Raw genomic sequence first — 21,929 nt, forward strand, 5'->3', positions numbered from 1 at the left:
CAGAGGAAGAGGCATCTGAACAGAAAGCTAGCTCTTGTACTTCAGGAGCTTACAATCTTGTGAGTAGCAGTTGTAAAATTGCAGAGGACAGGAACTGTTTTTTCACTTCATTTTTATTCTCCCCTGTCCCTCACAGTGCTCTCTAAGCACCTAGATAATGCTAATCTTCTGTATATTGAATTAAAGAAATAATGAAAGAAAATAAATTTAAATCACATAGACAAAGGAAGGATATTATAGAAAAAGAATTATTAAGACTTGATGACTAATTGAATATGGATATGAAGAAGTTAGAAGTAAGGGGACTAAAGTTTTGTACTTACATGACTGGAAGAGGAGTGAACTGCTTATAGAAACAAAAAAACCCTCAAAATCATAGAATTATTAAGTTGGGAGGAACCTCAGAGACCATCTCGTCTAAGCTATAACTGAAAAGAGATCTTCTGCCTAACACATTATAAAGGTTATTGCACAAGTCCTAACACAGCTTTATGCTCTAATATTTTTAAACTATATTAAGACTCCTGGAACACGCCATATCATAAATGAAAATAATCTACTATTCCATGTATCATAATTAGCAAGTTTCTTCTTTGCATCGAACTGAAATCAGCCTCTTTGCAACTTTGACTTTCAGACTCTGCCCTCTGGTGTCAAAGAAAATAAATCTTAATCCCTGTTCCAAATAATCGTTCTTCATATATTCGAATACAGTTATGATATCATCACCTTACCCCACCCCAAAACCTTCAAGGTTTTTCTTTAGAGACTAAATGTAGTAATAATATCTAATGTTTACATAAGGCTTACTATGTGCCAGGTACTTTACCAGTATTACATCCTCTGATCCTTATGATAATCCTGGGAAGTTGCTGCTATTATTATCTCCATTTTAGATATGAAGAAACAAGGCCCAGGTCACATAGACAATTGAGTGAATGAGGATGAATTGAAATTAGATCTTTCTGACTCTAGGCACAGATACTCTATTCACTTGGTGTACTACATAGCTGCCATCTAGCTGGCCAGAGTCACTGCAATGATCCACAAATCACCTGAACTTGAAATCCATCATCATCCTCATTGTCTTCATCTGGACTCTCTCTGGCTTATCAATGCTCTTCTTAAAAAGTGGTGCCCAGAAATATAGTACTCCACATTTGTTCTGGATTGGACAAAATGCAATGCACTATCTCCTTAAATCTTGGATGCAATTTAATGTCATATTGGACAAAATGCAATGGCACTATCTCCTTAAATCTTGGATGCAATTTAATGTCATACTAGCTTTCTTTGAAGAAAAAAAAACTTAATAGTATTTTATTACATATAAAAATATACATCTATCTGTATTACATATAAATTATATGTGAAAATAATTTTCAACATTCATCTTTAGAAGATTTTTGAACTCCAAGATTTTCTTCCTCCACTTTCATCTCCCCTCTCCAAGACAGCAAGAAATCTGATATAGTTATGTATATGCAATCATGTTAAACATATTTCCACATTAGTCATGTTGTGAAAGAAAATTCAAAACAAAAGGGAAAAACCACAAAAAAGACCAAAACATTATAAAGGGAAAATAAAATGCTTTGATCTGCATTCAGAGTTGCTATTCTTTCTCTAGATGTGGTCAGCATTTTCCATCACAAATCCCTTGAAATTCTCTTAGATCACTTGCTGAGGAGAGCTAAGTATCAAAGCTGATCATTGCACAATGCTGCTGTTACTGTGTACAATCATCTCTTGGTTCTACTCACTTTACTCAGTATCCCTTTATGTAAGTTTTTTTTTTTTCTGAAATCTGCCTGCTCAGCTTTTCTTATAGCACAATAGTATCCGGTTGCATTCATATACAACAACTTGTTCAGCTATTCCCCAGGTGATGGGCATTCTCTCAATTTCTAATTCATTGCTGCTTCAAAAAGTGCCAAGTAATGAGTTATTGCAGAATCTGTAGTCTTTTGATTTATTAAATAGTAGATTGCTATAGCCAATTACTGTGTCATGTATACCTCACCTATTTTACTGATTCACTACTCTATTTTGAGCCAGTATCAAATAGTTTTGATGCTTGCCTATATTCCCATCCATTTTCAATTTTTCCAGTGGTTTATCATATCTTTTTTTTACTCCTTAATTTTTTAAATGTAATTATGTCAAAGTCATATAATACATATGTACTCTGCCTATGCATACTCCTTCTAACTGACCTAATAGAGATATACCTCTCAAGAGTTACATGTATCATCTTCCCATGTAAGCACAATACAGTTTAACCTTTTTGAATACCATGGTATTTTTTTTCTTTTTTTTCCTATTTACCTTTCTATTCTTTTCTTGAGTCTTATATTTGAAAATTGAATTTTCTGTTTAGCTATAGTCTTTCCTTCAGGAAAGTTTGAAAGTCTCCTATTTCAGGGGCAGCCAGTGGATAGAGCACCAGCCCTGAATTCAGGAGGACCCCAGTTCAAATCTGGTCTCAGACAATTAATACTTCCTAGCTGTGTGACCCTGGGCAAGTCACTTAACCCCAGCCTCAGGGAAAAAAAAAAAAAAAAAAAGGAAAGTCTCCTGTTTCATTGAATAGCCATTTTTTTCTCCTGAAAGATTATGTTCAATGTTGCTTGGTATTCGATTCTTGGTTGTAATCCAAGCTCTTTTATCATCTGGAATATCATATTTCAAGTCCTATTTATCCTTTAATGTAGAAGCTTCTAAGTCCTGTGGAATCTTGACTGTGGCTCCTATATATTTAAATTGTTTTTTTTTTTTTTTCTGGCTGCTTGAACTATTTTCTCTTTTATCTGTTAATTCTCAAACTTGGCTACAATGCTCCTTGGAGTTTTCATTTGGGGATCTATTTCATGAGGTAATTAGTGAATTCATTCAATGACTATTTTGCCTTTTGGTTCTAGGTTCTAGAGCAGTTTTCCTTGATAATTTCTTGAAAGATGCTGAACAGGCTTTTTTTTTTTTTTTTTTTTTTGATTGTGGCTTTCAAGGAGTCCAATAATTTTTGAATTATCCTGGATCTATTTTACAGAATTTTTCCCTAATGAAGTATTTTACATTTTCTTCTATTTTTTGTTATTTTGATTTTATTTGACTAAAACTTGATGTCTCATAAAGTTATTAGATTTCACTTGCCCAAATCTGATTTTTAAGGAATTATTTACTTTTGAATCTCCTTTTTAATTTGGACAATTCTATTTTTAAAGGAGTTATCTTTTTTTTAGTCATTTTTGTACTTACTTTCTAAGCTGTTGGCTCTTTTTCATAATTCTCTTGCCTGACTCTCATTTCTTTTCCCAATTTTTTCTATCTCAATACTTCATTAAAAAAATTGTGCTCTTTCAAGAAGACTTTTTAGGCTTGAGACTAATTCATATGCTCCTTTGATGCTTCATGTTTAGACATTTTGACATTGTTGTCCTCTTCTTAGAATTCTAAGAATACCATAGTACCTTTCTTTGGTCAGGGCTCTCTTCTGTTTCTAACTCATTTTTAATCTATTTCATTACTATAGGCTGGAGTTCTGCTCTTGGGATATAGGTGACTCTGTCCCAAGTTTCTTATGCTAGGCACCATATGTCTGATCAATGGCTTTTCACACAGGAGCTTCAGGGGCTTGCGGCTTGCACATTGTGGTGTCAAGCCTAGTTGTGCCTATTGTTTTGGGATTCTAGGACTCAAAATTTGCCTTCTCTGTTGGGACTGGAAGCCTCATAGCTGGCCTGCTGTGCCATTGGTCTGCTGTGCTTGTTGATCCACGCTATGCCTAAGAGTTTCCCTCTGGCTTTTTACCCTAGTGAGACAGACCTTTCCTAAAGTTCTTCTATATTATCTTAAGCTGGAAAATTGGTTCACTCCATCTTTTTTTGAGTTCTGTCACTCCCAAATCTGTTTAGAGTCTTGATTTAATGTTGTTCCCAAGGGAAACTGTGGAGAATTCAAACGACTTCTTGACTTTTCTCAATCATCTTGCTTCTGCTACCTCCCTCCCAGTTTACAAAAAAAAAAAAAAAAAAAAAAAAAAAAAAATTGAAAACTATTAACACTATTTGAAAAGATGCTTTGAATAAATAATCATAAGAGAAATATGAAAAAAAATAACACTGAGGATTCATCTCAATACTCTGCAGAAGTAACAAAAAGTGAGAATAGTCAATGTCTTGGGGAGTTGTGGGTAGATAAATACACTAGGACATTATTGGTGAATATGTGATTTACTATATTTTAAAAAGCAATTTAGAATTATGAAAATAAAGGTACTAAAATATTCAAAACTATTGACCCAGGGATTCCATTACTAGATTTATATACAAGGAGACCACTGATGAGGGAGATCCCATTTACACCAAAATATTTATGGTAGCACTTTTTGTGATAACAAATAATATATGGACCTAGGATAAGAAGGAATGTTGTAGAATGAGGAAGTATACATACATACACATGTGTGTGTATATTTATATATACATATAAATATAAACACCATTAATGTGTATGTGTGGATATATCTATATTTATAGTAGCACTTTTTTTGATAGCAAAGACTAAAGAACAAAGTTAATCCCTATTTTGTAGGCAATGATTAAACAAAAGATGTGATATAAATGTAATGAAATATAAAAAATAAAGAATATTTTGAACACAGAGAGAAGCATGGAAAGACCTCTATAAGCTAACTCAAAGTGAAGAAAATAGTCAAGAAAAGAATGCATATATATATATATATATATATATATATATATATATATATATATATATATATATATATATATATATATATATACATACAATAAGTAGAAAGTAGAATCACAAAAAACCCAAAAGCTATTTTATAAAATTACCAAAAAGCTCTACAAACATGGTTCAAAAGAACAGACATAAAAAGATACCTTCTTCCCACTTTGTTGATGTGGAACACTGCCCACACTTCTAGACTTTGTCTATGTATTTAACAATTTTATGGGGTTTTCTCTTGTCTTTTTTTAGGGGGGGTCTTTAAAAATATAATTTTTATATGGGATAACTCTCTGGGAGGGAGAAGTAGAGGAATCCTGGGTTAAGCTATAAATGGCAAGAAAACAACAACAAAATTCATCAATAAAAATCTTTTAAAAAACTGTTGAGAGAAAGTCTGGCAAGATAGCCAATAAGCAAAGGCATCCTTGATTATTTGTGAATCAAAATGGAAGTTAGAATCATGATAGGAAACCCATCTTGAAACCGTAATGTTACAACAGATCTGCTTGAAAAAGAGGTGGCAATAACACCAAGAACAGAGAGGAAAGCCAGATTGGACCAAGAGTCTACAGAGGAGATCTTACCGGAATCAACATAATCGAGAAGACAATGTAGGACCAACGGAGATACCTTTGAAGAAGAGAAAGAAACCAAAGGTATGGAAATAATTTCAAGTCTTATCAATATACGAAGGGGGAGAAAGCTTTCCCATTCATACAAAATTTTGCTGAGTGCCATTTAAAATGAATTGAAAGCATCCTTGATGAGGCTATTAGTAGAAAACAAGGCTTTTAAAAGTATTATTCAATAAAGGACTAATTGTTTTCTATTTCATATTTAATCAAAAGATAAATAAAATTGAAGATTCCATTTTGCTTATTATTTGTTACTTAATGAAACAAAAACACATTTTATTTAATAGAACAAAAGTCTGTCTTGTAGTCTCTTTTAAAAATGTCTCTCATTCTTGATCATTATTATTTAAGATTCTTTAGACTCATGGTAGCCCTGTTCATCAATCTTGCTCAACTTGACAGGTGCCAGGATCCATCATTAGGGACTCCACCTGCCCCATTTCAATCCCAGCTCGGCTCACTTTCTGAATTGTTCCACTCCCTCAACAGCAATTTTGTACTCAAGAAAGGCCCTCACATTGGGGGCACTACAGAGTGAATTAAGGAGAGGACATTAGCAAGTTTCCCTTGGATGGGAAAGTATCGGTTGGAACTTCCTGATCAATGAAATTATAATCTACTGAAGTGTGATAGAGCCAAGCACACAAGCACAATGATAAAGTCTGAGTTACTGCTATTGTAAGAGAAAGTGAGGAGCTGGAGACATTTCATCCCCTAACAGAGAAGTCTTCTCTAGAGGTCTAAAATGAACAGAAAGAAGAGGAAAATTGGGGCAGTGCAGGATGAACTGGCTCTTGACTAGTCAAACTCCAGCCAAACCAGTCCTTTTGCTGTTCTTCATATATTACATTCCATCCCCTTCTGTTATTGCAATGATTGCCTTCCCTGCCTAGAATGTCCTCATCCTCATTTCTGCCAATTGCAGTTTTTAGGGCTCTTTCAAGATTGGCTTAAATATTATCTTCTACATGAGACCTTTCACGATCCCTAAGGTGCTAATGCCCTAGGAGCAATTAAGTGGCGCAGTGGAGGGACTGCTTGGTCTGGAGGCAAGAAGACTTGAATTAAAAAATATCCTCAGACAATGGCTACTGATGTGACTAGGCAAGTCACTACTATTTGTGTCCGACATGTGGCAGAGCTCTTCAAGCTTGTATTGGTCTGATCAGTCACAGTAAGACACACTAACTTGACTCTAATATAGAGATGCCATTTGGTCCTCTTTGAGAATGGACCAAAAAAACCATAGGCAAGTCACTTAGGTTCTTTTTCACTTTCCCCAAATATGAAATGAGGATCATGGTAGCACCTACCTCTCAAGAGCTTTGTGACGATCAAATGAAGTAGTATTTATAGAGCACTTAGCACAGTACTTGGCACATGGTAGACATTTAACCATTGCTTGTTTCCTTCTCTAAAATTATGTCTAAAATCATATTTATAAATAAATATATATATTCATACACACACACATATATACATACACATATACACACATATACATTTTGAAATTTGGTAAAGTTGTATTTTGTGAATGTGGGTCCACATTTGCATTGATCTCTACTGTTCCCTCATATGAAATTCAGCCCAAATGTAGTCTCTTCTCTGATTGTCCTCTTAATCCTGATTAAGCTTTAAAAAATAAAAACTAGCAAAGAGTTGAACAAAACCCTTTTTACGTGTCTTGGATTATCTCTCTTTTGTTCATTCTGACCATATGCCTTCCTAGTACTTCTTACAAGAGATGGACCCATTTCTGTCCTTCCTCTGGAAGGGAACTGATCTGGCCCCTTGTTTGAAAAATCTACCTCATTAGAAAGGCAACTTATTACCACATGTATCCTTATGCAATATTTTATCTACCATCTTGGCCCCTGTGGAACGGACAAAAAAATAGATGTACAGTGGAACCATTACCAATCGTATCTATGGCCAAATAAAGAATTAATCATAATTGCTGGCAATCTAAGAAAATTATGACCTATTAAATTGTGCAATCCTAAGGCCTTGAAGCCCAGATAATAAATCTATTTGTAAAACTCAGGCATGGTACCAAGTTGCTCTATCAAAGGAATGGAAATTTTAGATCCTTCAAGGAAGCAGGAAAAGGGGTGAGGTGAGATCTCACTCTTTCCCCAAACTTCTCTGTCCCTGAGTCTCACCATTCTTCTAGCCCTCTAGGTTGCTAACTTCAGGGTTCTCTTTGACTGCTCACCCTCACCTGGGGTCCAAGCTATGGCATGCAGACGGTTGGTACAGCTGTCTTGCTCCAGGTGGAACCAGCAGGTGATTAAAGAGATGATGCAATTTGTCCAGCATCTCATGGAAATTTCTATAGTTTCTATTGTGTAGGTGTTAGCAACCTATTCTCCCAGACCACCTGCAGTTAAGCCAAATCAAGCAAGAATTAAAAACAAACTCCCAAACCTAAATTTATTCTTTTCCCAGCGGTGATCCAGGTCCTAAATGTGACTTTAAATGTGGAGAGAAGTCAAAGGATTAGAGTCTAGAGGAAATATATATGAATGATTCCAGTTTTCAGGTTTTTAGCAAAGGTGTTTTTTAATAAAGCTTTTTATTTTCAAAACATATGCACAGATAATTTGACAACACCGACTCTTGTATAGCCTTGTGTTTCAGATTTTTTCCTCTTTCCTCCCACCCCCTCTCCTAGATGGCAAGCAATCCAGAATATATTAAACATGTTAGAATATTTGTTAAATCCAATATATAATACCAAAATAAGATCAAAATGGATCCATGATTTAGGCATAAAGAATGAGATCATAAATAGATGAGAGGAACAGAGGATAGTCTACCTCTCAGACCTGTGGAGGAGGAAGGAATTTATGACCAGAGGAGAACTAGAGATCATTATTGATCACAAAATAGAAGATTTTGTTTACATCAAATTAAAAAGCTTTTGTACAAACAAAACTAATGGAAACAAGATTAGAAGGGAAGTAACAAATTGGGAAAATATTTTTACAATTAAAGGTTCTGATAAAGGCCTCATTTCCAAAATATATAGAGAACTGACCCTAATTTATAAGAAATTAAACCATTCTCCAATGATAAATGGTCAAAGGATATGAACAGACAATTCTCAGATGATGAAATTGAAACTATTTCCACTCATATGAAAGTGTTCCAAATCACTACTGATCAGAGAAATGCAAATAAGACAACTCTGAGATACCACTACCCACCTGTCAGATTGGCTAAGATGACAGGAACAAATAATGATGAATGTTGGAGGGGACGTGGGAAAACTGGGACACTAATACATTGCTGGTGGAGTTGTGAAAGAATCTGGCCATTCTGGAGAGCAATTTGGAATTATGCCCAAAAAGTTATCAAACTGTGCATCCCCTTTGATCCAGCAGTGCTACTCCTGGGCTTATATCCCAAGGAAATACTATGTATTTGTATGCGCCAAAATGTTTATGGCAGCTCTTTTTGTAGCAGCTAGAAAATGGAAAATGAATGGATGTCCATCAATTGGAGAATGGTTGGGTAAATTATGGTATATGAAGGTTATGGAATATTATTGCTCTGTAAGAAATGACCAGCAGGAGGAATACAGAGAGGCTTGAAGAGACTTACATGAACTGATGCTGAGTGAAATGAGCAGAACCAGGAGATCATTATATGCGCAACAACAATACTGTATGAGGATGTATTCTGATGGAAGTGGAAATCTTCAACATAAAGAAGATCTAATTCACTTCCAGTTGATCAATGATGGACAGAAACAGCTACACCCAGAGAAGGAACCCTGGGAAGCGAATGTAAACTCTTAGCACTACTGTCTTTCTGCCCAGGTTACTTATACCTTTGGAATCCAATTTTTAACGTGCAACAAGAAAATTGGATTTACACACATGTATTGTATCTAGGTTATATTGTAACACATTTAATATGTATAGGATTGCCTGTCATCTAGGGGAGGGAAGAGAGGGAGGAAGGGGAAAATTTGGAAAAATGAATACAAGGGATAATGTTATTAAAAATTACTCATATGTTCTGTCAAAAAAAGTTATAATTATAAAATTAAAAAACCAAGCTGATAAGGTTGGGGGTTCTAATAATAAAAAAATAAATCCAATATATATAAACATATTTATACAAGTCTCTTGCTGCACAAGAAAATTCAGATAAAAAAGAAACTAAATGAGTAAGAAAACAAAATGCAAAAGAACAACTACAAAAAGAGAGAGAAGGTTATGTTGTCCTCTCTCTAGGTGTAGATGGCTCTCTTCATCACAAGATCATTGAAACTGACCTCAATTATCTTATTGGTGAAAAGAGCCATGTCCATCAGAATTGATCATCGTATAATCTTGTTGTTACTGTGCACAATCATCTGCTGGTTCTGTTCATTTCACTTAACATCAGTTCATGTCAGTCTCTCCAGGCCTTTCTGAAATCATCCTGTTGGTCATTTCTTACAGAACAATAATATTGCATAACATTCATATATCACAACTTATTCAGCAGTTCTCCATCTGATAGCACCCACTCAGTTTCCAGTTTCTTGTCCCTAAAAAAAAAAATGCTACAAACATTTTTTTAGCAAACTATTAAGGAAAATTCAAAACTCATTGGTCAATCCCAAAGATCCTCCTTTTCTCAGATGCAAAGCCATCAGCTATTGCACTGGAATCTCTGGATCTCTGATCTTTCTCCAGCTTTGGTGAGCTTGAAGGCCCTCCCAGTGTTGACAAGTGCCAGCTGCACTAAGCCAGGCCTGCTCTTTGGCAGAAGCAATGGAATCACAATAAGGTTCAATTTGGCCCTCCCAGGCTGGGGGGAGAATCTCCTTAGAGTCTTAAACTTCCAGGTATTTAGGCAGGTGAAAGACCAGCCCCATATCCTGGAAATGCCCAAGGTTTAACCAGGGTCCCTTCCAGCCATAGCTTCCTCCTGATCAAGGGTCTAGGTCTGGCCCAGGCTTGCAAGGTTTTTGATTTTTTTCTTACTCAGGGCATGAAAGGCTCTCTGTGTACAGCTCAATGACATTATTAGAAACAAAGGACAAAAGATACCTGAGAAGTGGGTAGCATGTAGCAACAGGAAAGAATTCTTAAGATCAGAAGCTCATAGGTGGGAGAAATTGGTAGCGTGCCATTGAGAATTACCAATGACAGCTAGTCAGGGGAGGTAGCAGGAAGTGTAGGGGAAAAAAACATTTATTCCAGAGAATTCCCTAAGTTTCCTAGGGCCTGACATTTATACTGGCTATAGCTGTTGCTGTGAGAACCAATTTTCCTATTACTGGAGAGGGTACCACCATCCTCCCAGAGGCTCAGGCTCATGACTCAGGAGTCATCCAGGACTGGCACAAAGCCTCATTCCTCATATCCAAGCTATTGCTAAGGTCTGTGGATTTCACCTTCCCTACCATGCCTTTACCTAGTTGGGGAGGCTATGGAGAGTCTGGGCCAGGAAGCATTTTAAAATTCATAGACACACGATGGAGGCTGGCAAATGTCTCTTCCCTGGATCTGAGGAACCTCATGCCAAAGAGGCCACCCACTCAGAAAATCAATTCAGCCTAGAGCAGGGGAGAGAATTCTTCATTTAATTCATCTACAAAAAAAGCCCAACCAGTTTTAATCTCAGAAGCACCAATTTCTGGCTTTTCCTGAGCATACTATTGGTTGTCCTTAAAATCTTCTCATAAATTCAATTTAAGGAGTCAGTCCAATAGAAAGCACAAGCAAGAAGAAATCATCTTCAAATCATTTCCTTACTGACTTCCTTATTGCCAAGTGTCAATAAAAATTTAGTAAAGTTTCAAATACCAAAGTTCCTTATAGCAAAGTATATCAAGACAGAAAAAATGAAATAAGCCAGCTTTATGGAGCACCCCAAAACAATAAAATCTGATGAGTTTTGGTCAAATTCCTATTTGAGCCAAGCAGAGATGGGAATTAAAGAAAAGGTTGAAAAATTTGTATTGTGCATTCTGGGAGGGAAATTTGGGGAAGACTTCCCAGAAAATTAGCAGCTGGTTGATAATCTTGCTTGGTGGCAAGAAAAGAACTTTCGGACACTCCTAATGATCTTCTTTTGGCAGAGTGACTGGCTATTTGAGCTTCCCAGAGTTTCCTCATTTAGTCAGGTTAGGAAGGCTACTGAGGTTTTTAATAGTCATTCCTAATAAATTCCAGTAGATCCCTATTACTTCTAGGATAATTCTATCCTAGATAGATAATGATTATTCTATCATTCATTTATTTGTTTGCTTGTTTGTTTGTTTAAGCATTTAAATCTCTTCACAACCTGACTCCTTTCTACTGTTCTAGTCTTTTTACAAATTACTTCCTCTAATATTATTGTTCTGTAAGAAATGACCAGCAGGATGATTCAGAAAGGCCTGGAGAGACTTACAGGAACTGATGCTGAGTGAAATGAGCAGGACCAGGAGATCATTATACACTTCAACAACAATACTAAATGATGATCAATTCTGATGGACGTGGCCCTCTTCAACAATGAAATGAACCAAATAAGTAACAAACTGAACCAGCTACACCCAGCGAAAGAACTCTGGGAAATGAGTGTGAACCACTACATAGAATTCCCAATCCTTCTATTTTTGTCCTCCTGCATTTTTATTTCCTTCACAGGTTAATTGTACACTATTTCAAAGTCTGACTCTTCTTGTGCAGCAAAATAATTGTATAGACATGTTTACATATATTGTATTTAACATATACTTTAATATATTTAACATGTATTGGTCTACCTGCCATCTGGGGGAGGGAGTGGGGGGAAAGAGGGGAAAAATTGAAACAAAAGGTTTTACAATTGTCAATGCTGTAAGCTTACCCATGCATATATCTTGTAAATAAAAAGCTATAATTAAAAACAAACAAACACATTTTCACTTAAAAAAACCCAACAACAACAACAAAACACAAATTATTAGCTATAATCTGCCTATGGTTCTTCTCATATAATGCTTTATCTCCCAGTTTGGTGTCTTCTCTTTTTCTCTCCTCCATGGCTAGAATTCTATCACTTCTAGTAGTTCTCTCTCACTCTGAATACTGTCTTTTCTGACTTTGAAAATAAAAATTCAAATCCTAACTCTTCAAGAGTCTACCAGCTCTGCTGGGCTGACCACATTGCTCAATTGCCAAATGTATGCTTGCCAAAAATGTTATGGAGAACAGGATAAGAGCTCACAAGGTGGTCAGAAAAAGCGATACAAGGATACCATCAAGGTCTCACTTAAGAATTTTTTACAACTAATTGTATGGCATGGGAGACACTAGCACAGGAGCATGTGCATGGGGCATGCCCTTGTCAAGGAAGGTGCTGTGCTCTATGAATGAAGCTTATTCAATTAGCTCAGAAACATTTTCCTTTTTTCTGCAGTAGAGATGAATGTATTGTATGTTTTTTTTGGTCAATCGTTCAACAAGTATTTATCAAAAAGCTATGAGGGTAGCAAGCATTGAAATTCTTTAAGGCTTATGAAGCTATTTACATGAAATCTCATTTGTTCCTCCCCAAACCTTGAGAGGTAGATGCTAGTTTTATCTTTATATTACAGATGAGGAAACTAAGACCGCAATGGTTAATTCCTTTGTCCAGGATCTTAGTGCTAAGTTCCTGAAATAGGATTTGAACCCAGATCTTCTAAACTTCAAGTCCATTCCAGATTTCTCTCTACTGTACCACATAGCTGCCTTACCTTTTATGAGCCAAGTACTTTGCTAGGGTATATATGTACAAAACCAAAAGTGAGACAGTTCCTCTCCTCAAGAATATTATTGTACAGTCTATTGGAGGTGAAGAACATATGAACATTTGTATGTGTGCATATATGCACAAATATGTAATGCAATTATATATATATATGTATATATACATATACATATATAAATATATATATGTGTGTGTGTGGTTAAGGCAAAGACATGGAGATGGGAGATAAAAGGGAAGATGTGAGGAACAGACTGTACAATAGAGTACACATATATAATAAATCGATAGTTAATGTGCACTCTGGCTGTGAATAGCTTCTGTTAAGGACCACACCTAAGTGTGAAGGGGCAAGTTGGTTCTCCAAAAGCCCCCACAGCTGTGAATCATAACAACCCTGAAGGAAGTGCAAACCAGCCTTCACTGACACAGGTGTTGCTTGTGAATTGGGAATGAAATAAATTGGAGGCAAGTGGGAAGAGGAGAGAGGTCAGAGAACGCAATGGCCTCTCAGTCTCCTTGTGTCATCTTCGTCCTCTCACATGAAGGGATCCATCCTTCTGATGTGAATTGGATCCCCAGCAGCCACTGGCAGGTAGCTTCTGTAACAGGCTTCAAATGCTAGAGAGAGGTTTTTGTATTAGATTCAAGAGATTATAGGAAATACTGGAGTTTACTGAAAAGGAGAGTCACAGTTAGGGTTATATTCAGAATTAGAGCCATAATTAGACTTAGGAGAGAGACTCTCAGATTTCTGTTTTAGGAACATTGCTGGATTCGATTAGACAGGGGAGAGACTTGAGGCAAGGAGAATAAAAGGCTATGGTAATAGTCCAAGGGAGAGATGATGAGGGTCTGCTAAGGGCAGTGGACATGACTGGGAAGAAGGGAATAGATATGAGAGATGACATCAAGGTTGAATCAACAAGGCTTAACAAGTGATTTGATTGGTTTGTGAGGAGAAGGGTAGTGTAGAATCTAGGATGGCTTTGGAGCTGTGAAACAAGGTGACTGGAAGCCTGTGGTTTCATCAAAATAATGAGAGGACTCAGGAAGAGGTTTCAGAGGGAAAGATAAAAGGTCCTGTTTCAGATATGGTGCATTTGAGATACTAAGAGGATAGCCAGTTCAGAATGTCTAGTGGGCAACTGGGGATATGGAATTGAAGTCCTATAAGAGAAATGAGTGTCGGATGTATTGTTGCATTTTAGAGATAAAAATTGAATTTATAGGAGCTATTATCATGAAAAAAAAAAACAATTTCACTTGAATGATAAAGTATGAAGCCATTTTGCAAAAGGATGAGTAGAGAATGAAAAGAGAAGATGTGTGGGCAAGGAGTATAAATATTTTGGGGGAGTTTGGATGTGAAAGAAGGGAGTAACACAGGATAGTCCCTTAAGGGGATAGAAAGGGTCGAGTTAAGGTTCCATAAGAATGGGATATATGCACATGTAGCAGGTAAAGAATCAGAAAATATGGGGGGAAAAAACTAGACTGATTTTTGGAGAAATTTTGTTGGATGAGACAGCAGGAGTAGGATTAAGAATGCTGGTTGAATGGCTGACCTTCATTAGAAGGACAGTCTCTTCATAAGACACTGGAATGAATCTGGATAGAATGATGGATTCCCTCAAAAAAAATTGAGGCATGAAGTATGTGTGTATGGGGGGGGGGAAGAGCAAGATAACAGCAAATTACTTCTACTTTCTTATGAAGTTCATCATTTGGGACTAGAGATGAATTTTGATAACATAGTTGAACTAAACTTGAACAATTATCACAGAATTATTCAATCAGAACATTTTAAACAACTTCAGTGATGATTTAGTCTAGCCTATACAAGAAAGTAATTCTCTCTAAATCATTTTGTTTAATTATTGTTGTTTGATAATAATAATTATCATAATTATTATTGTTTAATAAGAATTTTTGTGAGCTATGTTACCATTAAACATTTTGTATACTACTTCATTTTTGTTCCCCTCTTACCTTCTCATCTCAAAATCTGATATTTTTCCATCTTCTTTCCTGGTCAATTTCTTTGTTAAATGTCTGAAATATTTTTGCTGTTATCAAGGGGCTGAAGAAGGTAGGGGGCAGCAGAACCCAAACTAGAATTTCCTTTCTAGGTGTATTTAGGTAAGGGAATGCCAGAAAACAAGATTAAGTACAGCAAAAGAGAACTGACAGTGAAGAACAAGCAGCAGATGTATTGACTGTGCAAAACTAAATTGCCTTTATGAGGGGAGGGTTCTGATTCTTTATTCTACTTGATTTCTCTATATCGTGTGATAATTGACCAATCACTTCTCCTGAAAACTCTCTCCTTTCTGGATTTTTGTGACAGTGTTCTCTCTTGGTTCTCCTCTTACTCAATCCTTCTCTGTCTCCTTTGTTGCATAATTATCTAATTCCAGACATCTAAATATACTATACCAATGGGCTCTCTCTTCTTATTTGCTTATTTATTTCTTTAATAGCTCCTATGAGTCCAATTATTATTTCTAAATTGGAATAACATATCCATACTCACCTCTCTTATAGGACTTCAATCCCATATGCAATAGATTTGAGAACCTCTGATGTCAGAAGGCACAAGATCAATTAGCTCAGCTCTGTGAGAAAGGGATAAATTACCTCTAGGGAAGGCATATTGAACTTAGAGGAGGGAGCCAGAAACAATGTCTTTAAAAATATTTTGATATCACTATTTCAACATCATTTAATTAAATAGCCTGTCTTCAGTATCATATTTCCTTTGTCATACTATATCATTTTTTTTTTCATTTAAAAATATCTGAGAGAGGCAGCTTCGTGACGCAGTGGTTACAGCATCAGCCCTGAATTCAGGAGGAGCCGAGTTCAAATTTGACTTTAGACATTTAACACTTCCTAGCTGTGTGACCCTGGGCAAGTCACTTAGCCCCAACTGCCTTATTAAAACAAAACATCTGAGAAAGCATCTATTATTTAATCAGACTGACAAAAGAACCCATGCCACAAAATAATTTAAAGGCATTGGCTTTAGAGGAAAGGGGATTGGAGCTGGCCATATTAAATCATCTATTATGATTTAAGTACTTACACAACATGTGATTTGTTATTTTTATCTTTTAGTAATTGAACAAATATTGGGACTCTGGGAATGCAGATGATTTGGATTGCGTAGTTATAGAAAATTTAAGTATAAATAAGGAAGAGAAAGAACTGACTTGAAACAGAGGAAGATTGCTGGAAAATGACAAGTGAGACTTTCTGAATTTTGTAATTCAGTTGTACCAGTACCAAAATAATACAGGTATTTGAAATATGTAATTCTTTAGTAAGTAAGATATCTTCATTTTTCAAATAGATTTTAAAAAATCGATTTATGTGCCTGTTAAGTTGGTTAGAGTCAAGTTAATTATTTCTCAAAATATTTCTTTTTTTCTATCTCCTTAAATTCTTAATTTCTGGGATTGTGTAGTCAATAATTGAATATTAAGTTTGTGAAACATCCTCTCTCAACAGACAGCAAAGATACTTTTCTAAAGACGATATGCTGAAAGTAATAAAATCATAAAGTTCTAATAAGAAAATCTGGCTTAAAGTTTGATTATATCTTCATATTTTTTTGGTAAACTTGGTTTCTCCAACCACTGAGACTTTTTATAGAGGATGTAAGAGTTGAAAGAAACCTCACTAGCTCTATAATCTAACCACTAATAATATAATCTATATTAATAACTATAATCTAACCCTAACTCCACTAAACTATACCCAAGAAGTAATTACCTAGTCCTTATTCTCTCCTGGGTGGGAAAATCAAATATTTCCCATGTCAACCCATTTAAGATATCTTTAACTGTCATCTCAGTTTCCTTGATAGCAAGCTTACATTTTCTTCCTTGCAACTCCCATTTATTTCTCTTTATTGATTAGAAGAGTCCAGGTATAATCTCTCTTTTGATTGTCAGCTTTTCGAATATGTCAAGTCAGCTATTGCATCCTCCTGTACCTTAAAATTAAATAGTCCCTAATTGCACCAAAAGATTCTTTTAAATTTTGCATATTTTCCCATTATCCTCATTTAATCCTATGACACTTGAATAGTTTCCCTCTATATTTGAAGATCTTTTTGCATGACCACAATTTTTGTTTGTCAATGAAATTCTTAAGCTTCTATGTTTCTGGGATTTTGAACTGTAAGTACCACTTTTTTTTTTGTTGGCAATATATGATATTTTTGATCAATTCTTTGTATTCAAAAGTTCTATACAGTTTTCTTATATTTTTCTTGAATTATGATCTTCACTTTTTTTTTTCTTTGAATCTGTTATTCTTTTTGGAGACCTATGATCTTTAAGTTATCTGTCCTTGCCTTCGAAGTAAGTGAAATTTTATAATATAGAATTGATATGTCATATTTTGCTTCTTTTCTGACAAATTTTCTTCTAGTTCAATATTTTTGTGTTCCATATATGATCATTCATTTTTATGGCTTCTATTTTTAAACATTTTGGTTTTTCTTATTCTGCAAATTGTGACTTTAAGTTCTGTATTGTGATTTCTAAGTTCTGAATTACAAGCTTTAATTTCTGATCAAAATGCCTTTGTACTTTTAAAGATTTTTCTCCCATAAACTTTTATGGATTTATTATGATTTTAAATTTTTTCCTATATGTCCATGGTCTCTGAGGAAGCCACAGAACTCTCTCATTTGTACATGAGACAGAATAGTGGGGAAGAGGAGAGAGTCCAGGATAAGACTATGGGGGACACACTTAATGAGCTTGACCGGGATACAGATTGAACCAAGAAGACTGAAAATCTTTCATCAGAAATAAAGAACAATGTTGTGACAACCAACAGAGGATGGGGTATCAAGGAGAAGATGGCAGAAGTGTCAAAGGTGGAAAGAAGGGCTTCACATTAGATCCTGTGACTGAGAAATGGGTTTGAGTCTTTGTCTTGTTTCATTTGTCCTTTGTAGTTTTAGGTTCAGAGAGTCAAATTCAGGACCTGGGAGTATGAACTTTAGAGACCTTAGATTCTAGATCAGTTGTTGCTACTGGTGCAAGAGAAGTCATGGAAAACCAGGATATCCTGGGCTACACCCCCAGGGCAGAGGATGAGGAAGGGTTTGGTCTTGGAACTTGGTGCAATTAATGTAATGTAAGAACTAGAAACTTCATCTCCTTTCCCTCCAAAGAAACCTATCTGTCCCCTGAGGTAAAGGACCGTCCATCTTACATGCTTCTACTCATTCCCATGTCCTCTCCCCAGTGAGAATGTGAAAGGGTTAGAGGAAATGTGGTCTGTGTTTGTTTTTGCTATACTTGAGAAGTGGATATTAAGTGATTAAATGACCCAGGAGTACTTGGGCCCCTAAAATTGGAGGAATACGAGGAGCTTGGGTCATGGCAAAAATGAGACTCCCTCTAGAGTACCCTAGAGGAGGGGTGAAATGCCACAGACAAGGTCTTCAGGTGATGGGGCTGGAGAATCCCTGTTATAATTGCATCTAATACACTGCCTGATACAGAGCAAACTGATAGTATTGAATGTTACCACATGAAGAAGTTGTGTCCATGTTATTTCCCTTATTTACCATTAAATTAAAGTCCATGAGAGTAGGGGCACTCGAATGTTTGTTAACTCTTGATTGAATGAACTGAAAATATATCATGGTTGGTCAAATAAGTGAGAAATAGACTAAATTGGTTTTTGTCCTTTGTTCTCAAAGAAGACCAAAATGTCATCACCACATTAGAGTGTGTCCGACTGATGATACGAGTTCAGAATTCTGCCACAGATAGTCCACGTAAACCTTTGGGGTGCACTCTCTAACTTTGGGCATCTTAAGTTTTTCTGAACTAATTCAATTCTGCTTTGCTTAGAGAGCACAGCACCCTCCTTAATGAGGGCATGCTGGGTGGTACAGTGCCAGGGTGTCCCATGTCATATAATCAATTCTAAAGTGCTTGAGACAGAACTTGGGAGTGTCCTGGTATTATTCTCATGGTCCTGTCTATATACTGGTTATTCCCTAGGCTCTGAATGACTTTCAAACCTGGTTCCTCAATTCCGGGATCTCTCAAGAACCATTTTCCTCAAGTGTCTTGGTCCCTGACTCCCACTGGAGTTACTTTCCGTCATCCACTCCGTAGCTATGTTGTACCTTCTGACTTCTATGTGTTCTCTCCCATTTTAGACCACAAGCTCCCTGAGGGCAGATGCTGCCTTTGCTTTATTGACCATTGTTGGACCATTGACCATTATCGATTTTATTTATAGAGCCGAGCCTTTGGCAAAGTGGCTGGCGTGTGGGAAGAACGAGTCCAGCTTCAGGAAGGAGACAAGCATTTACTAAGCACCTACTCCATGCCAGGCACTGTGCTAAGCAGCTAACAAATATGATCTCGTCTTTTCCTCACAACAATCTGGATGGATGATGCTATTATTATCCCCTTTTTATAGATGAGACAGACAGAGGCTGAGTGATTTGCCAGCATCCACCAGAGGCTGGACTTGAACTCGGGCCTTCCTGACTGAAGGCTCAGAAGTCTACTGAATTACCTAGCTGGGGTAAGTAAAAGACATTTCTCTTCTGAAGATTAGTAGGTGGGATGCTGTTATAAGTTGACAAGGGGGTGCTAATGTTTGGGTACTGTTGGAAGTACTCCCCACTTCCATGGCTTTAGAAAAAGGAAAGATGTCGGAACCTGTGGTCATTGCTCAGGGGGCCAGAGAGCCCTCCTAGAGAACAATGAGCAAAGGAAGCAGTGTCCCAAAATCTTCTTCTGGGGAAGTCCACTGAGGGACATGGCTGAGAGGCTTATTCATAGAATCCTGAAGTTAATGCTTAAGGAAACTCAGAGGTGATCCAACCCATCCCCCCTCATTTTACAAATGGAGAAACTGAGCCATGAGAATATGTAACTTGCTCAAGATCACACAGATACTAACATAAGAGACAGAATTTGAACTCAAGTCCTCCACAGAGCCAGTGCTTTTCCCGCTGAAACACCATTCAGAGAAAAATGGGCTGGGAGAAGGAAAGAAGTGTTCTGATACTTGAGTAGAATGAATGAAAGAGAGAAGTCAAGTCCACAAGCATTGGTTAAGTACTGAGCATGTGTCAGGCTAAGATGATACAGAAAGCAAAAAGCCTGTCCTCAAAGAGATTATATTCCACTAGGTGAAAGTGTATAGAAGTAAGCTAAAAAGGGAGAGGGGTGACGTATTTCCCACTGAAGAGGGATGGAGACATGGCGGTCCTGGGCCTCCTCCTCCAAATGGAGATTCTAAAGCCACAGAAGTGGAGAGTACTTCCAATGGTACCCCAAAGCCCAGACTTGGGGTGAGCTTCCATAATGAAGAGGTTTTGGCAGGAGAGTCAGTAGTACATCCTGGAGAAGAATGAAAGAAACATTTAAGTGTCTGCCATGTGCCTGGCACTGTGCCAAGGGGCGTACTACAAATAATCAACTCGGACCATCTTTTCCTTCAAGGGCTTCCACGCTCTCTGGCAGCTCGGCACACAGGGAGCGAAGGCCGCCAGAGAGTAGTCTGGGGACTGAGGGTGGTGAATGGAGCTATCAGGGCAGGGATGGACGAGCTCTTTCCCAATACCCTAGTAGTGTCAATTAGATTATTATTATTCCCAAAGCGAGAGGCAGAAAGTGGGAGCTAATTGGACATTAACTTGTAAAACCAACTGGATAAAACTTGCTCTATAAAAGCCATGCTCACGATATCCCTATTTCCTATAGATACAAAATGTGGTGGCTCTTAGCTACAGCGTGTTTCCTTCATCTCACTGGGAGTGCCCATTGCTGGTTCACAGAAAAACATCCTGAGAACCCAGAGGCACGAATGAATGTGGTAAGTTGTTTTCAGTATCAGCAAAAATATTTCCAGATTGACCAGGGGACTATCGATGCTCTCCAATCTTTTGAAGGCTGTCCACTAGCAAAATGAAATTGTGTAATTGTTGTTTATATTCCATGCTTTGCCAAAAGGAATTGCAAATTTGTAGTGATAACAAAAGATTTGTTTTTTCTTCCTCTAGAGCGAGATGATTTCATACTGGGGCTATCCCAGTGAAGAGTATGAAGCTATAACTCAAGACGGTTATATACTTAGCATTAACAGAATTCCACACGGAAAAACAAATAACCCTCATTCAGGTACAATATGTATTGGGCTGAATTCTCCAATATCACTCCTGGGTCTGGGAACTCGTGCCTTCACGTGGAGAAATTTGAGCCAGAGAAATAATTTTGAAATGAAGTCAATTATTGTAAGTCAAGAGCTCTTCCTGCGTGTTGGGGGGAAAAAAAGAGGAGCGTTGGTTCTCTATTGATTTGTGAAAGAGGAGATTGCTCTCTTCAATGGTCAGGGGAGGAAAGGATCCATTATGGATGCCACATTTCAGGAAGATGTTGAAAAGCTAGAGGACACTTGGAGAAAGGTTCTAGAAAGTGTGTAATATCCAGGAGGATGGAGAGTTCCAGTATGAAGAGATTTGTGGAATATGCTAGAGAAAGCAGGGAAGGAGAATCGGGACTGCAGCCTGGACAGGAAGGGAGTGCATTAGATTTATTGATGTCTTGGGGTGAACAGAAGGGAGAAAACTGGAAATTAAAATATTATAAAAGTAAATGTTGAAAACTAATTAATAAATTTAAATAATGGAAGGTTGGACCTTGACACAAAAATTTTAATTGATAAAATTATTGATTTTAGAGCTATTCTGTAGAGTAAATATGCTACTTGGCTTCTAGTTGTACAATAAAATGGCTTATAGGAAAGGGGATCCAATTGGTCATTCTT

At 36.8% G+C, this 21,929-nt stretch overlaps 1 protein-coding gene across 4 annotated transcripts in view; it reads left to right on the top strand.

Moving 5' to 3' along the window:
* Positions 1-21,929, top strand: part of LOC141559052 (gastric triacylglycerol lipase-like) — a 44,513-nt gene that overhangs the window by 12,194 nt on the left and 10,390 nt on the right. The window contains exons 2-5 of one of the 4 annotated variants that reach the window (XM_074297086.1): positions 5,256-5,411; positions 19,572-19,679; positions 20,867-20,978; positions 21,166-21,283. In XM_074297086.1, the coding sequence (XP_074153187.1) occupies positions 20,874-20,978; positions 21,166-21,283 (223 nt within the window). In that variant the 5' untranslated portion in view covers positions 5,256-5,411; positions 19,572-19,679; positions 20,867-20,873. Of the gene's footprint in view, positions 1-5,255; positions 5,412-13,634; positions 13,675-16,248; positions 16,411-19,571; positions 19,680-20,866; positions 20,979-21,165; positions 21,284-21,929 lie in introns of those variants that run through there. The other 3 variants (XM_074297088.1, XM_074297089.1, XM_074297087.1) reach the window with 3 other exon arrangements.

Source organism: Sminthopsis crassicaudata, chromosome 2 (assembly GCF_048593235.1).
Source record: "Sminthopsis crassicaudata isolate SCR6 chromosome 2, ASM4859323v1, whole genome shotgun sequence".
Lineage (NCBI taxonomy): Eukaryota > Metazoa > Chordata > Mammalia > Dasyuromorphia > Dasyuridae > Sminthopsis > Sminthopsis crassicaudata.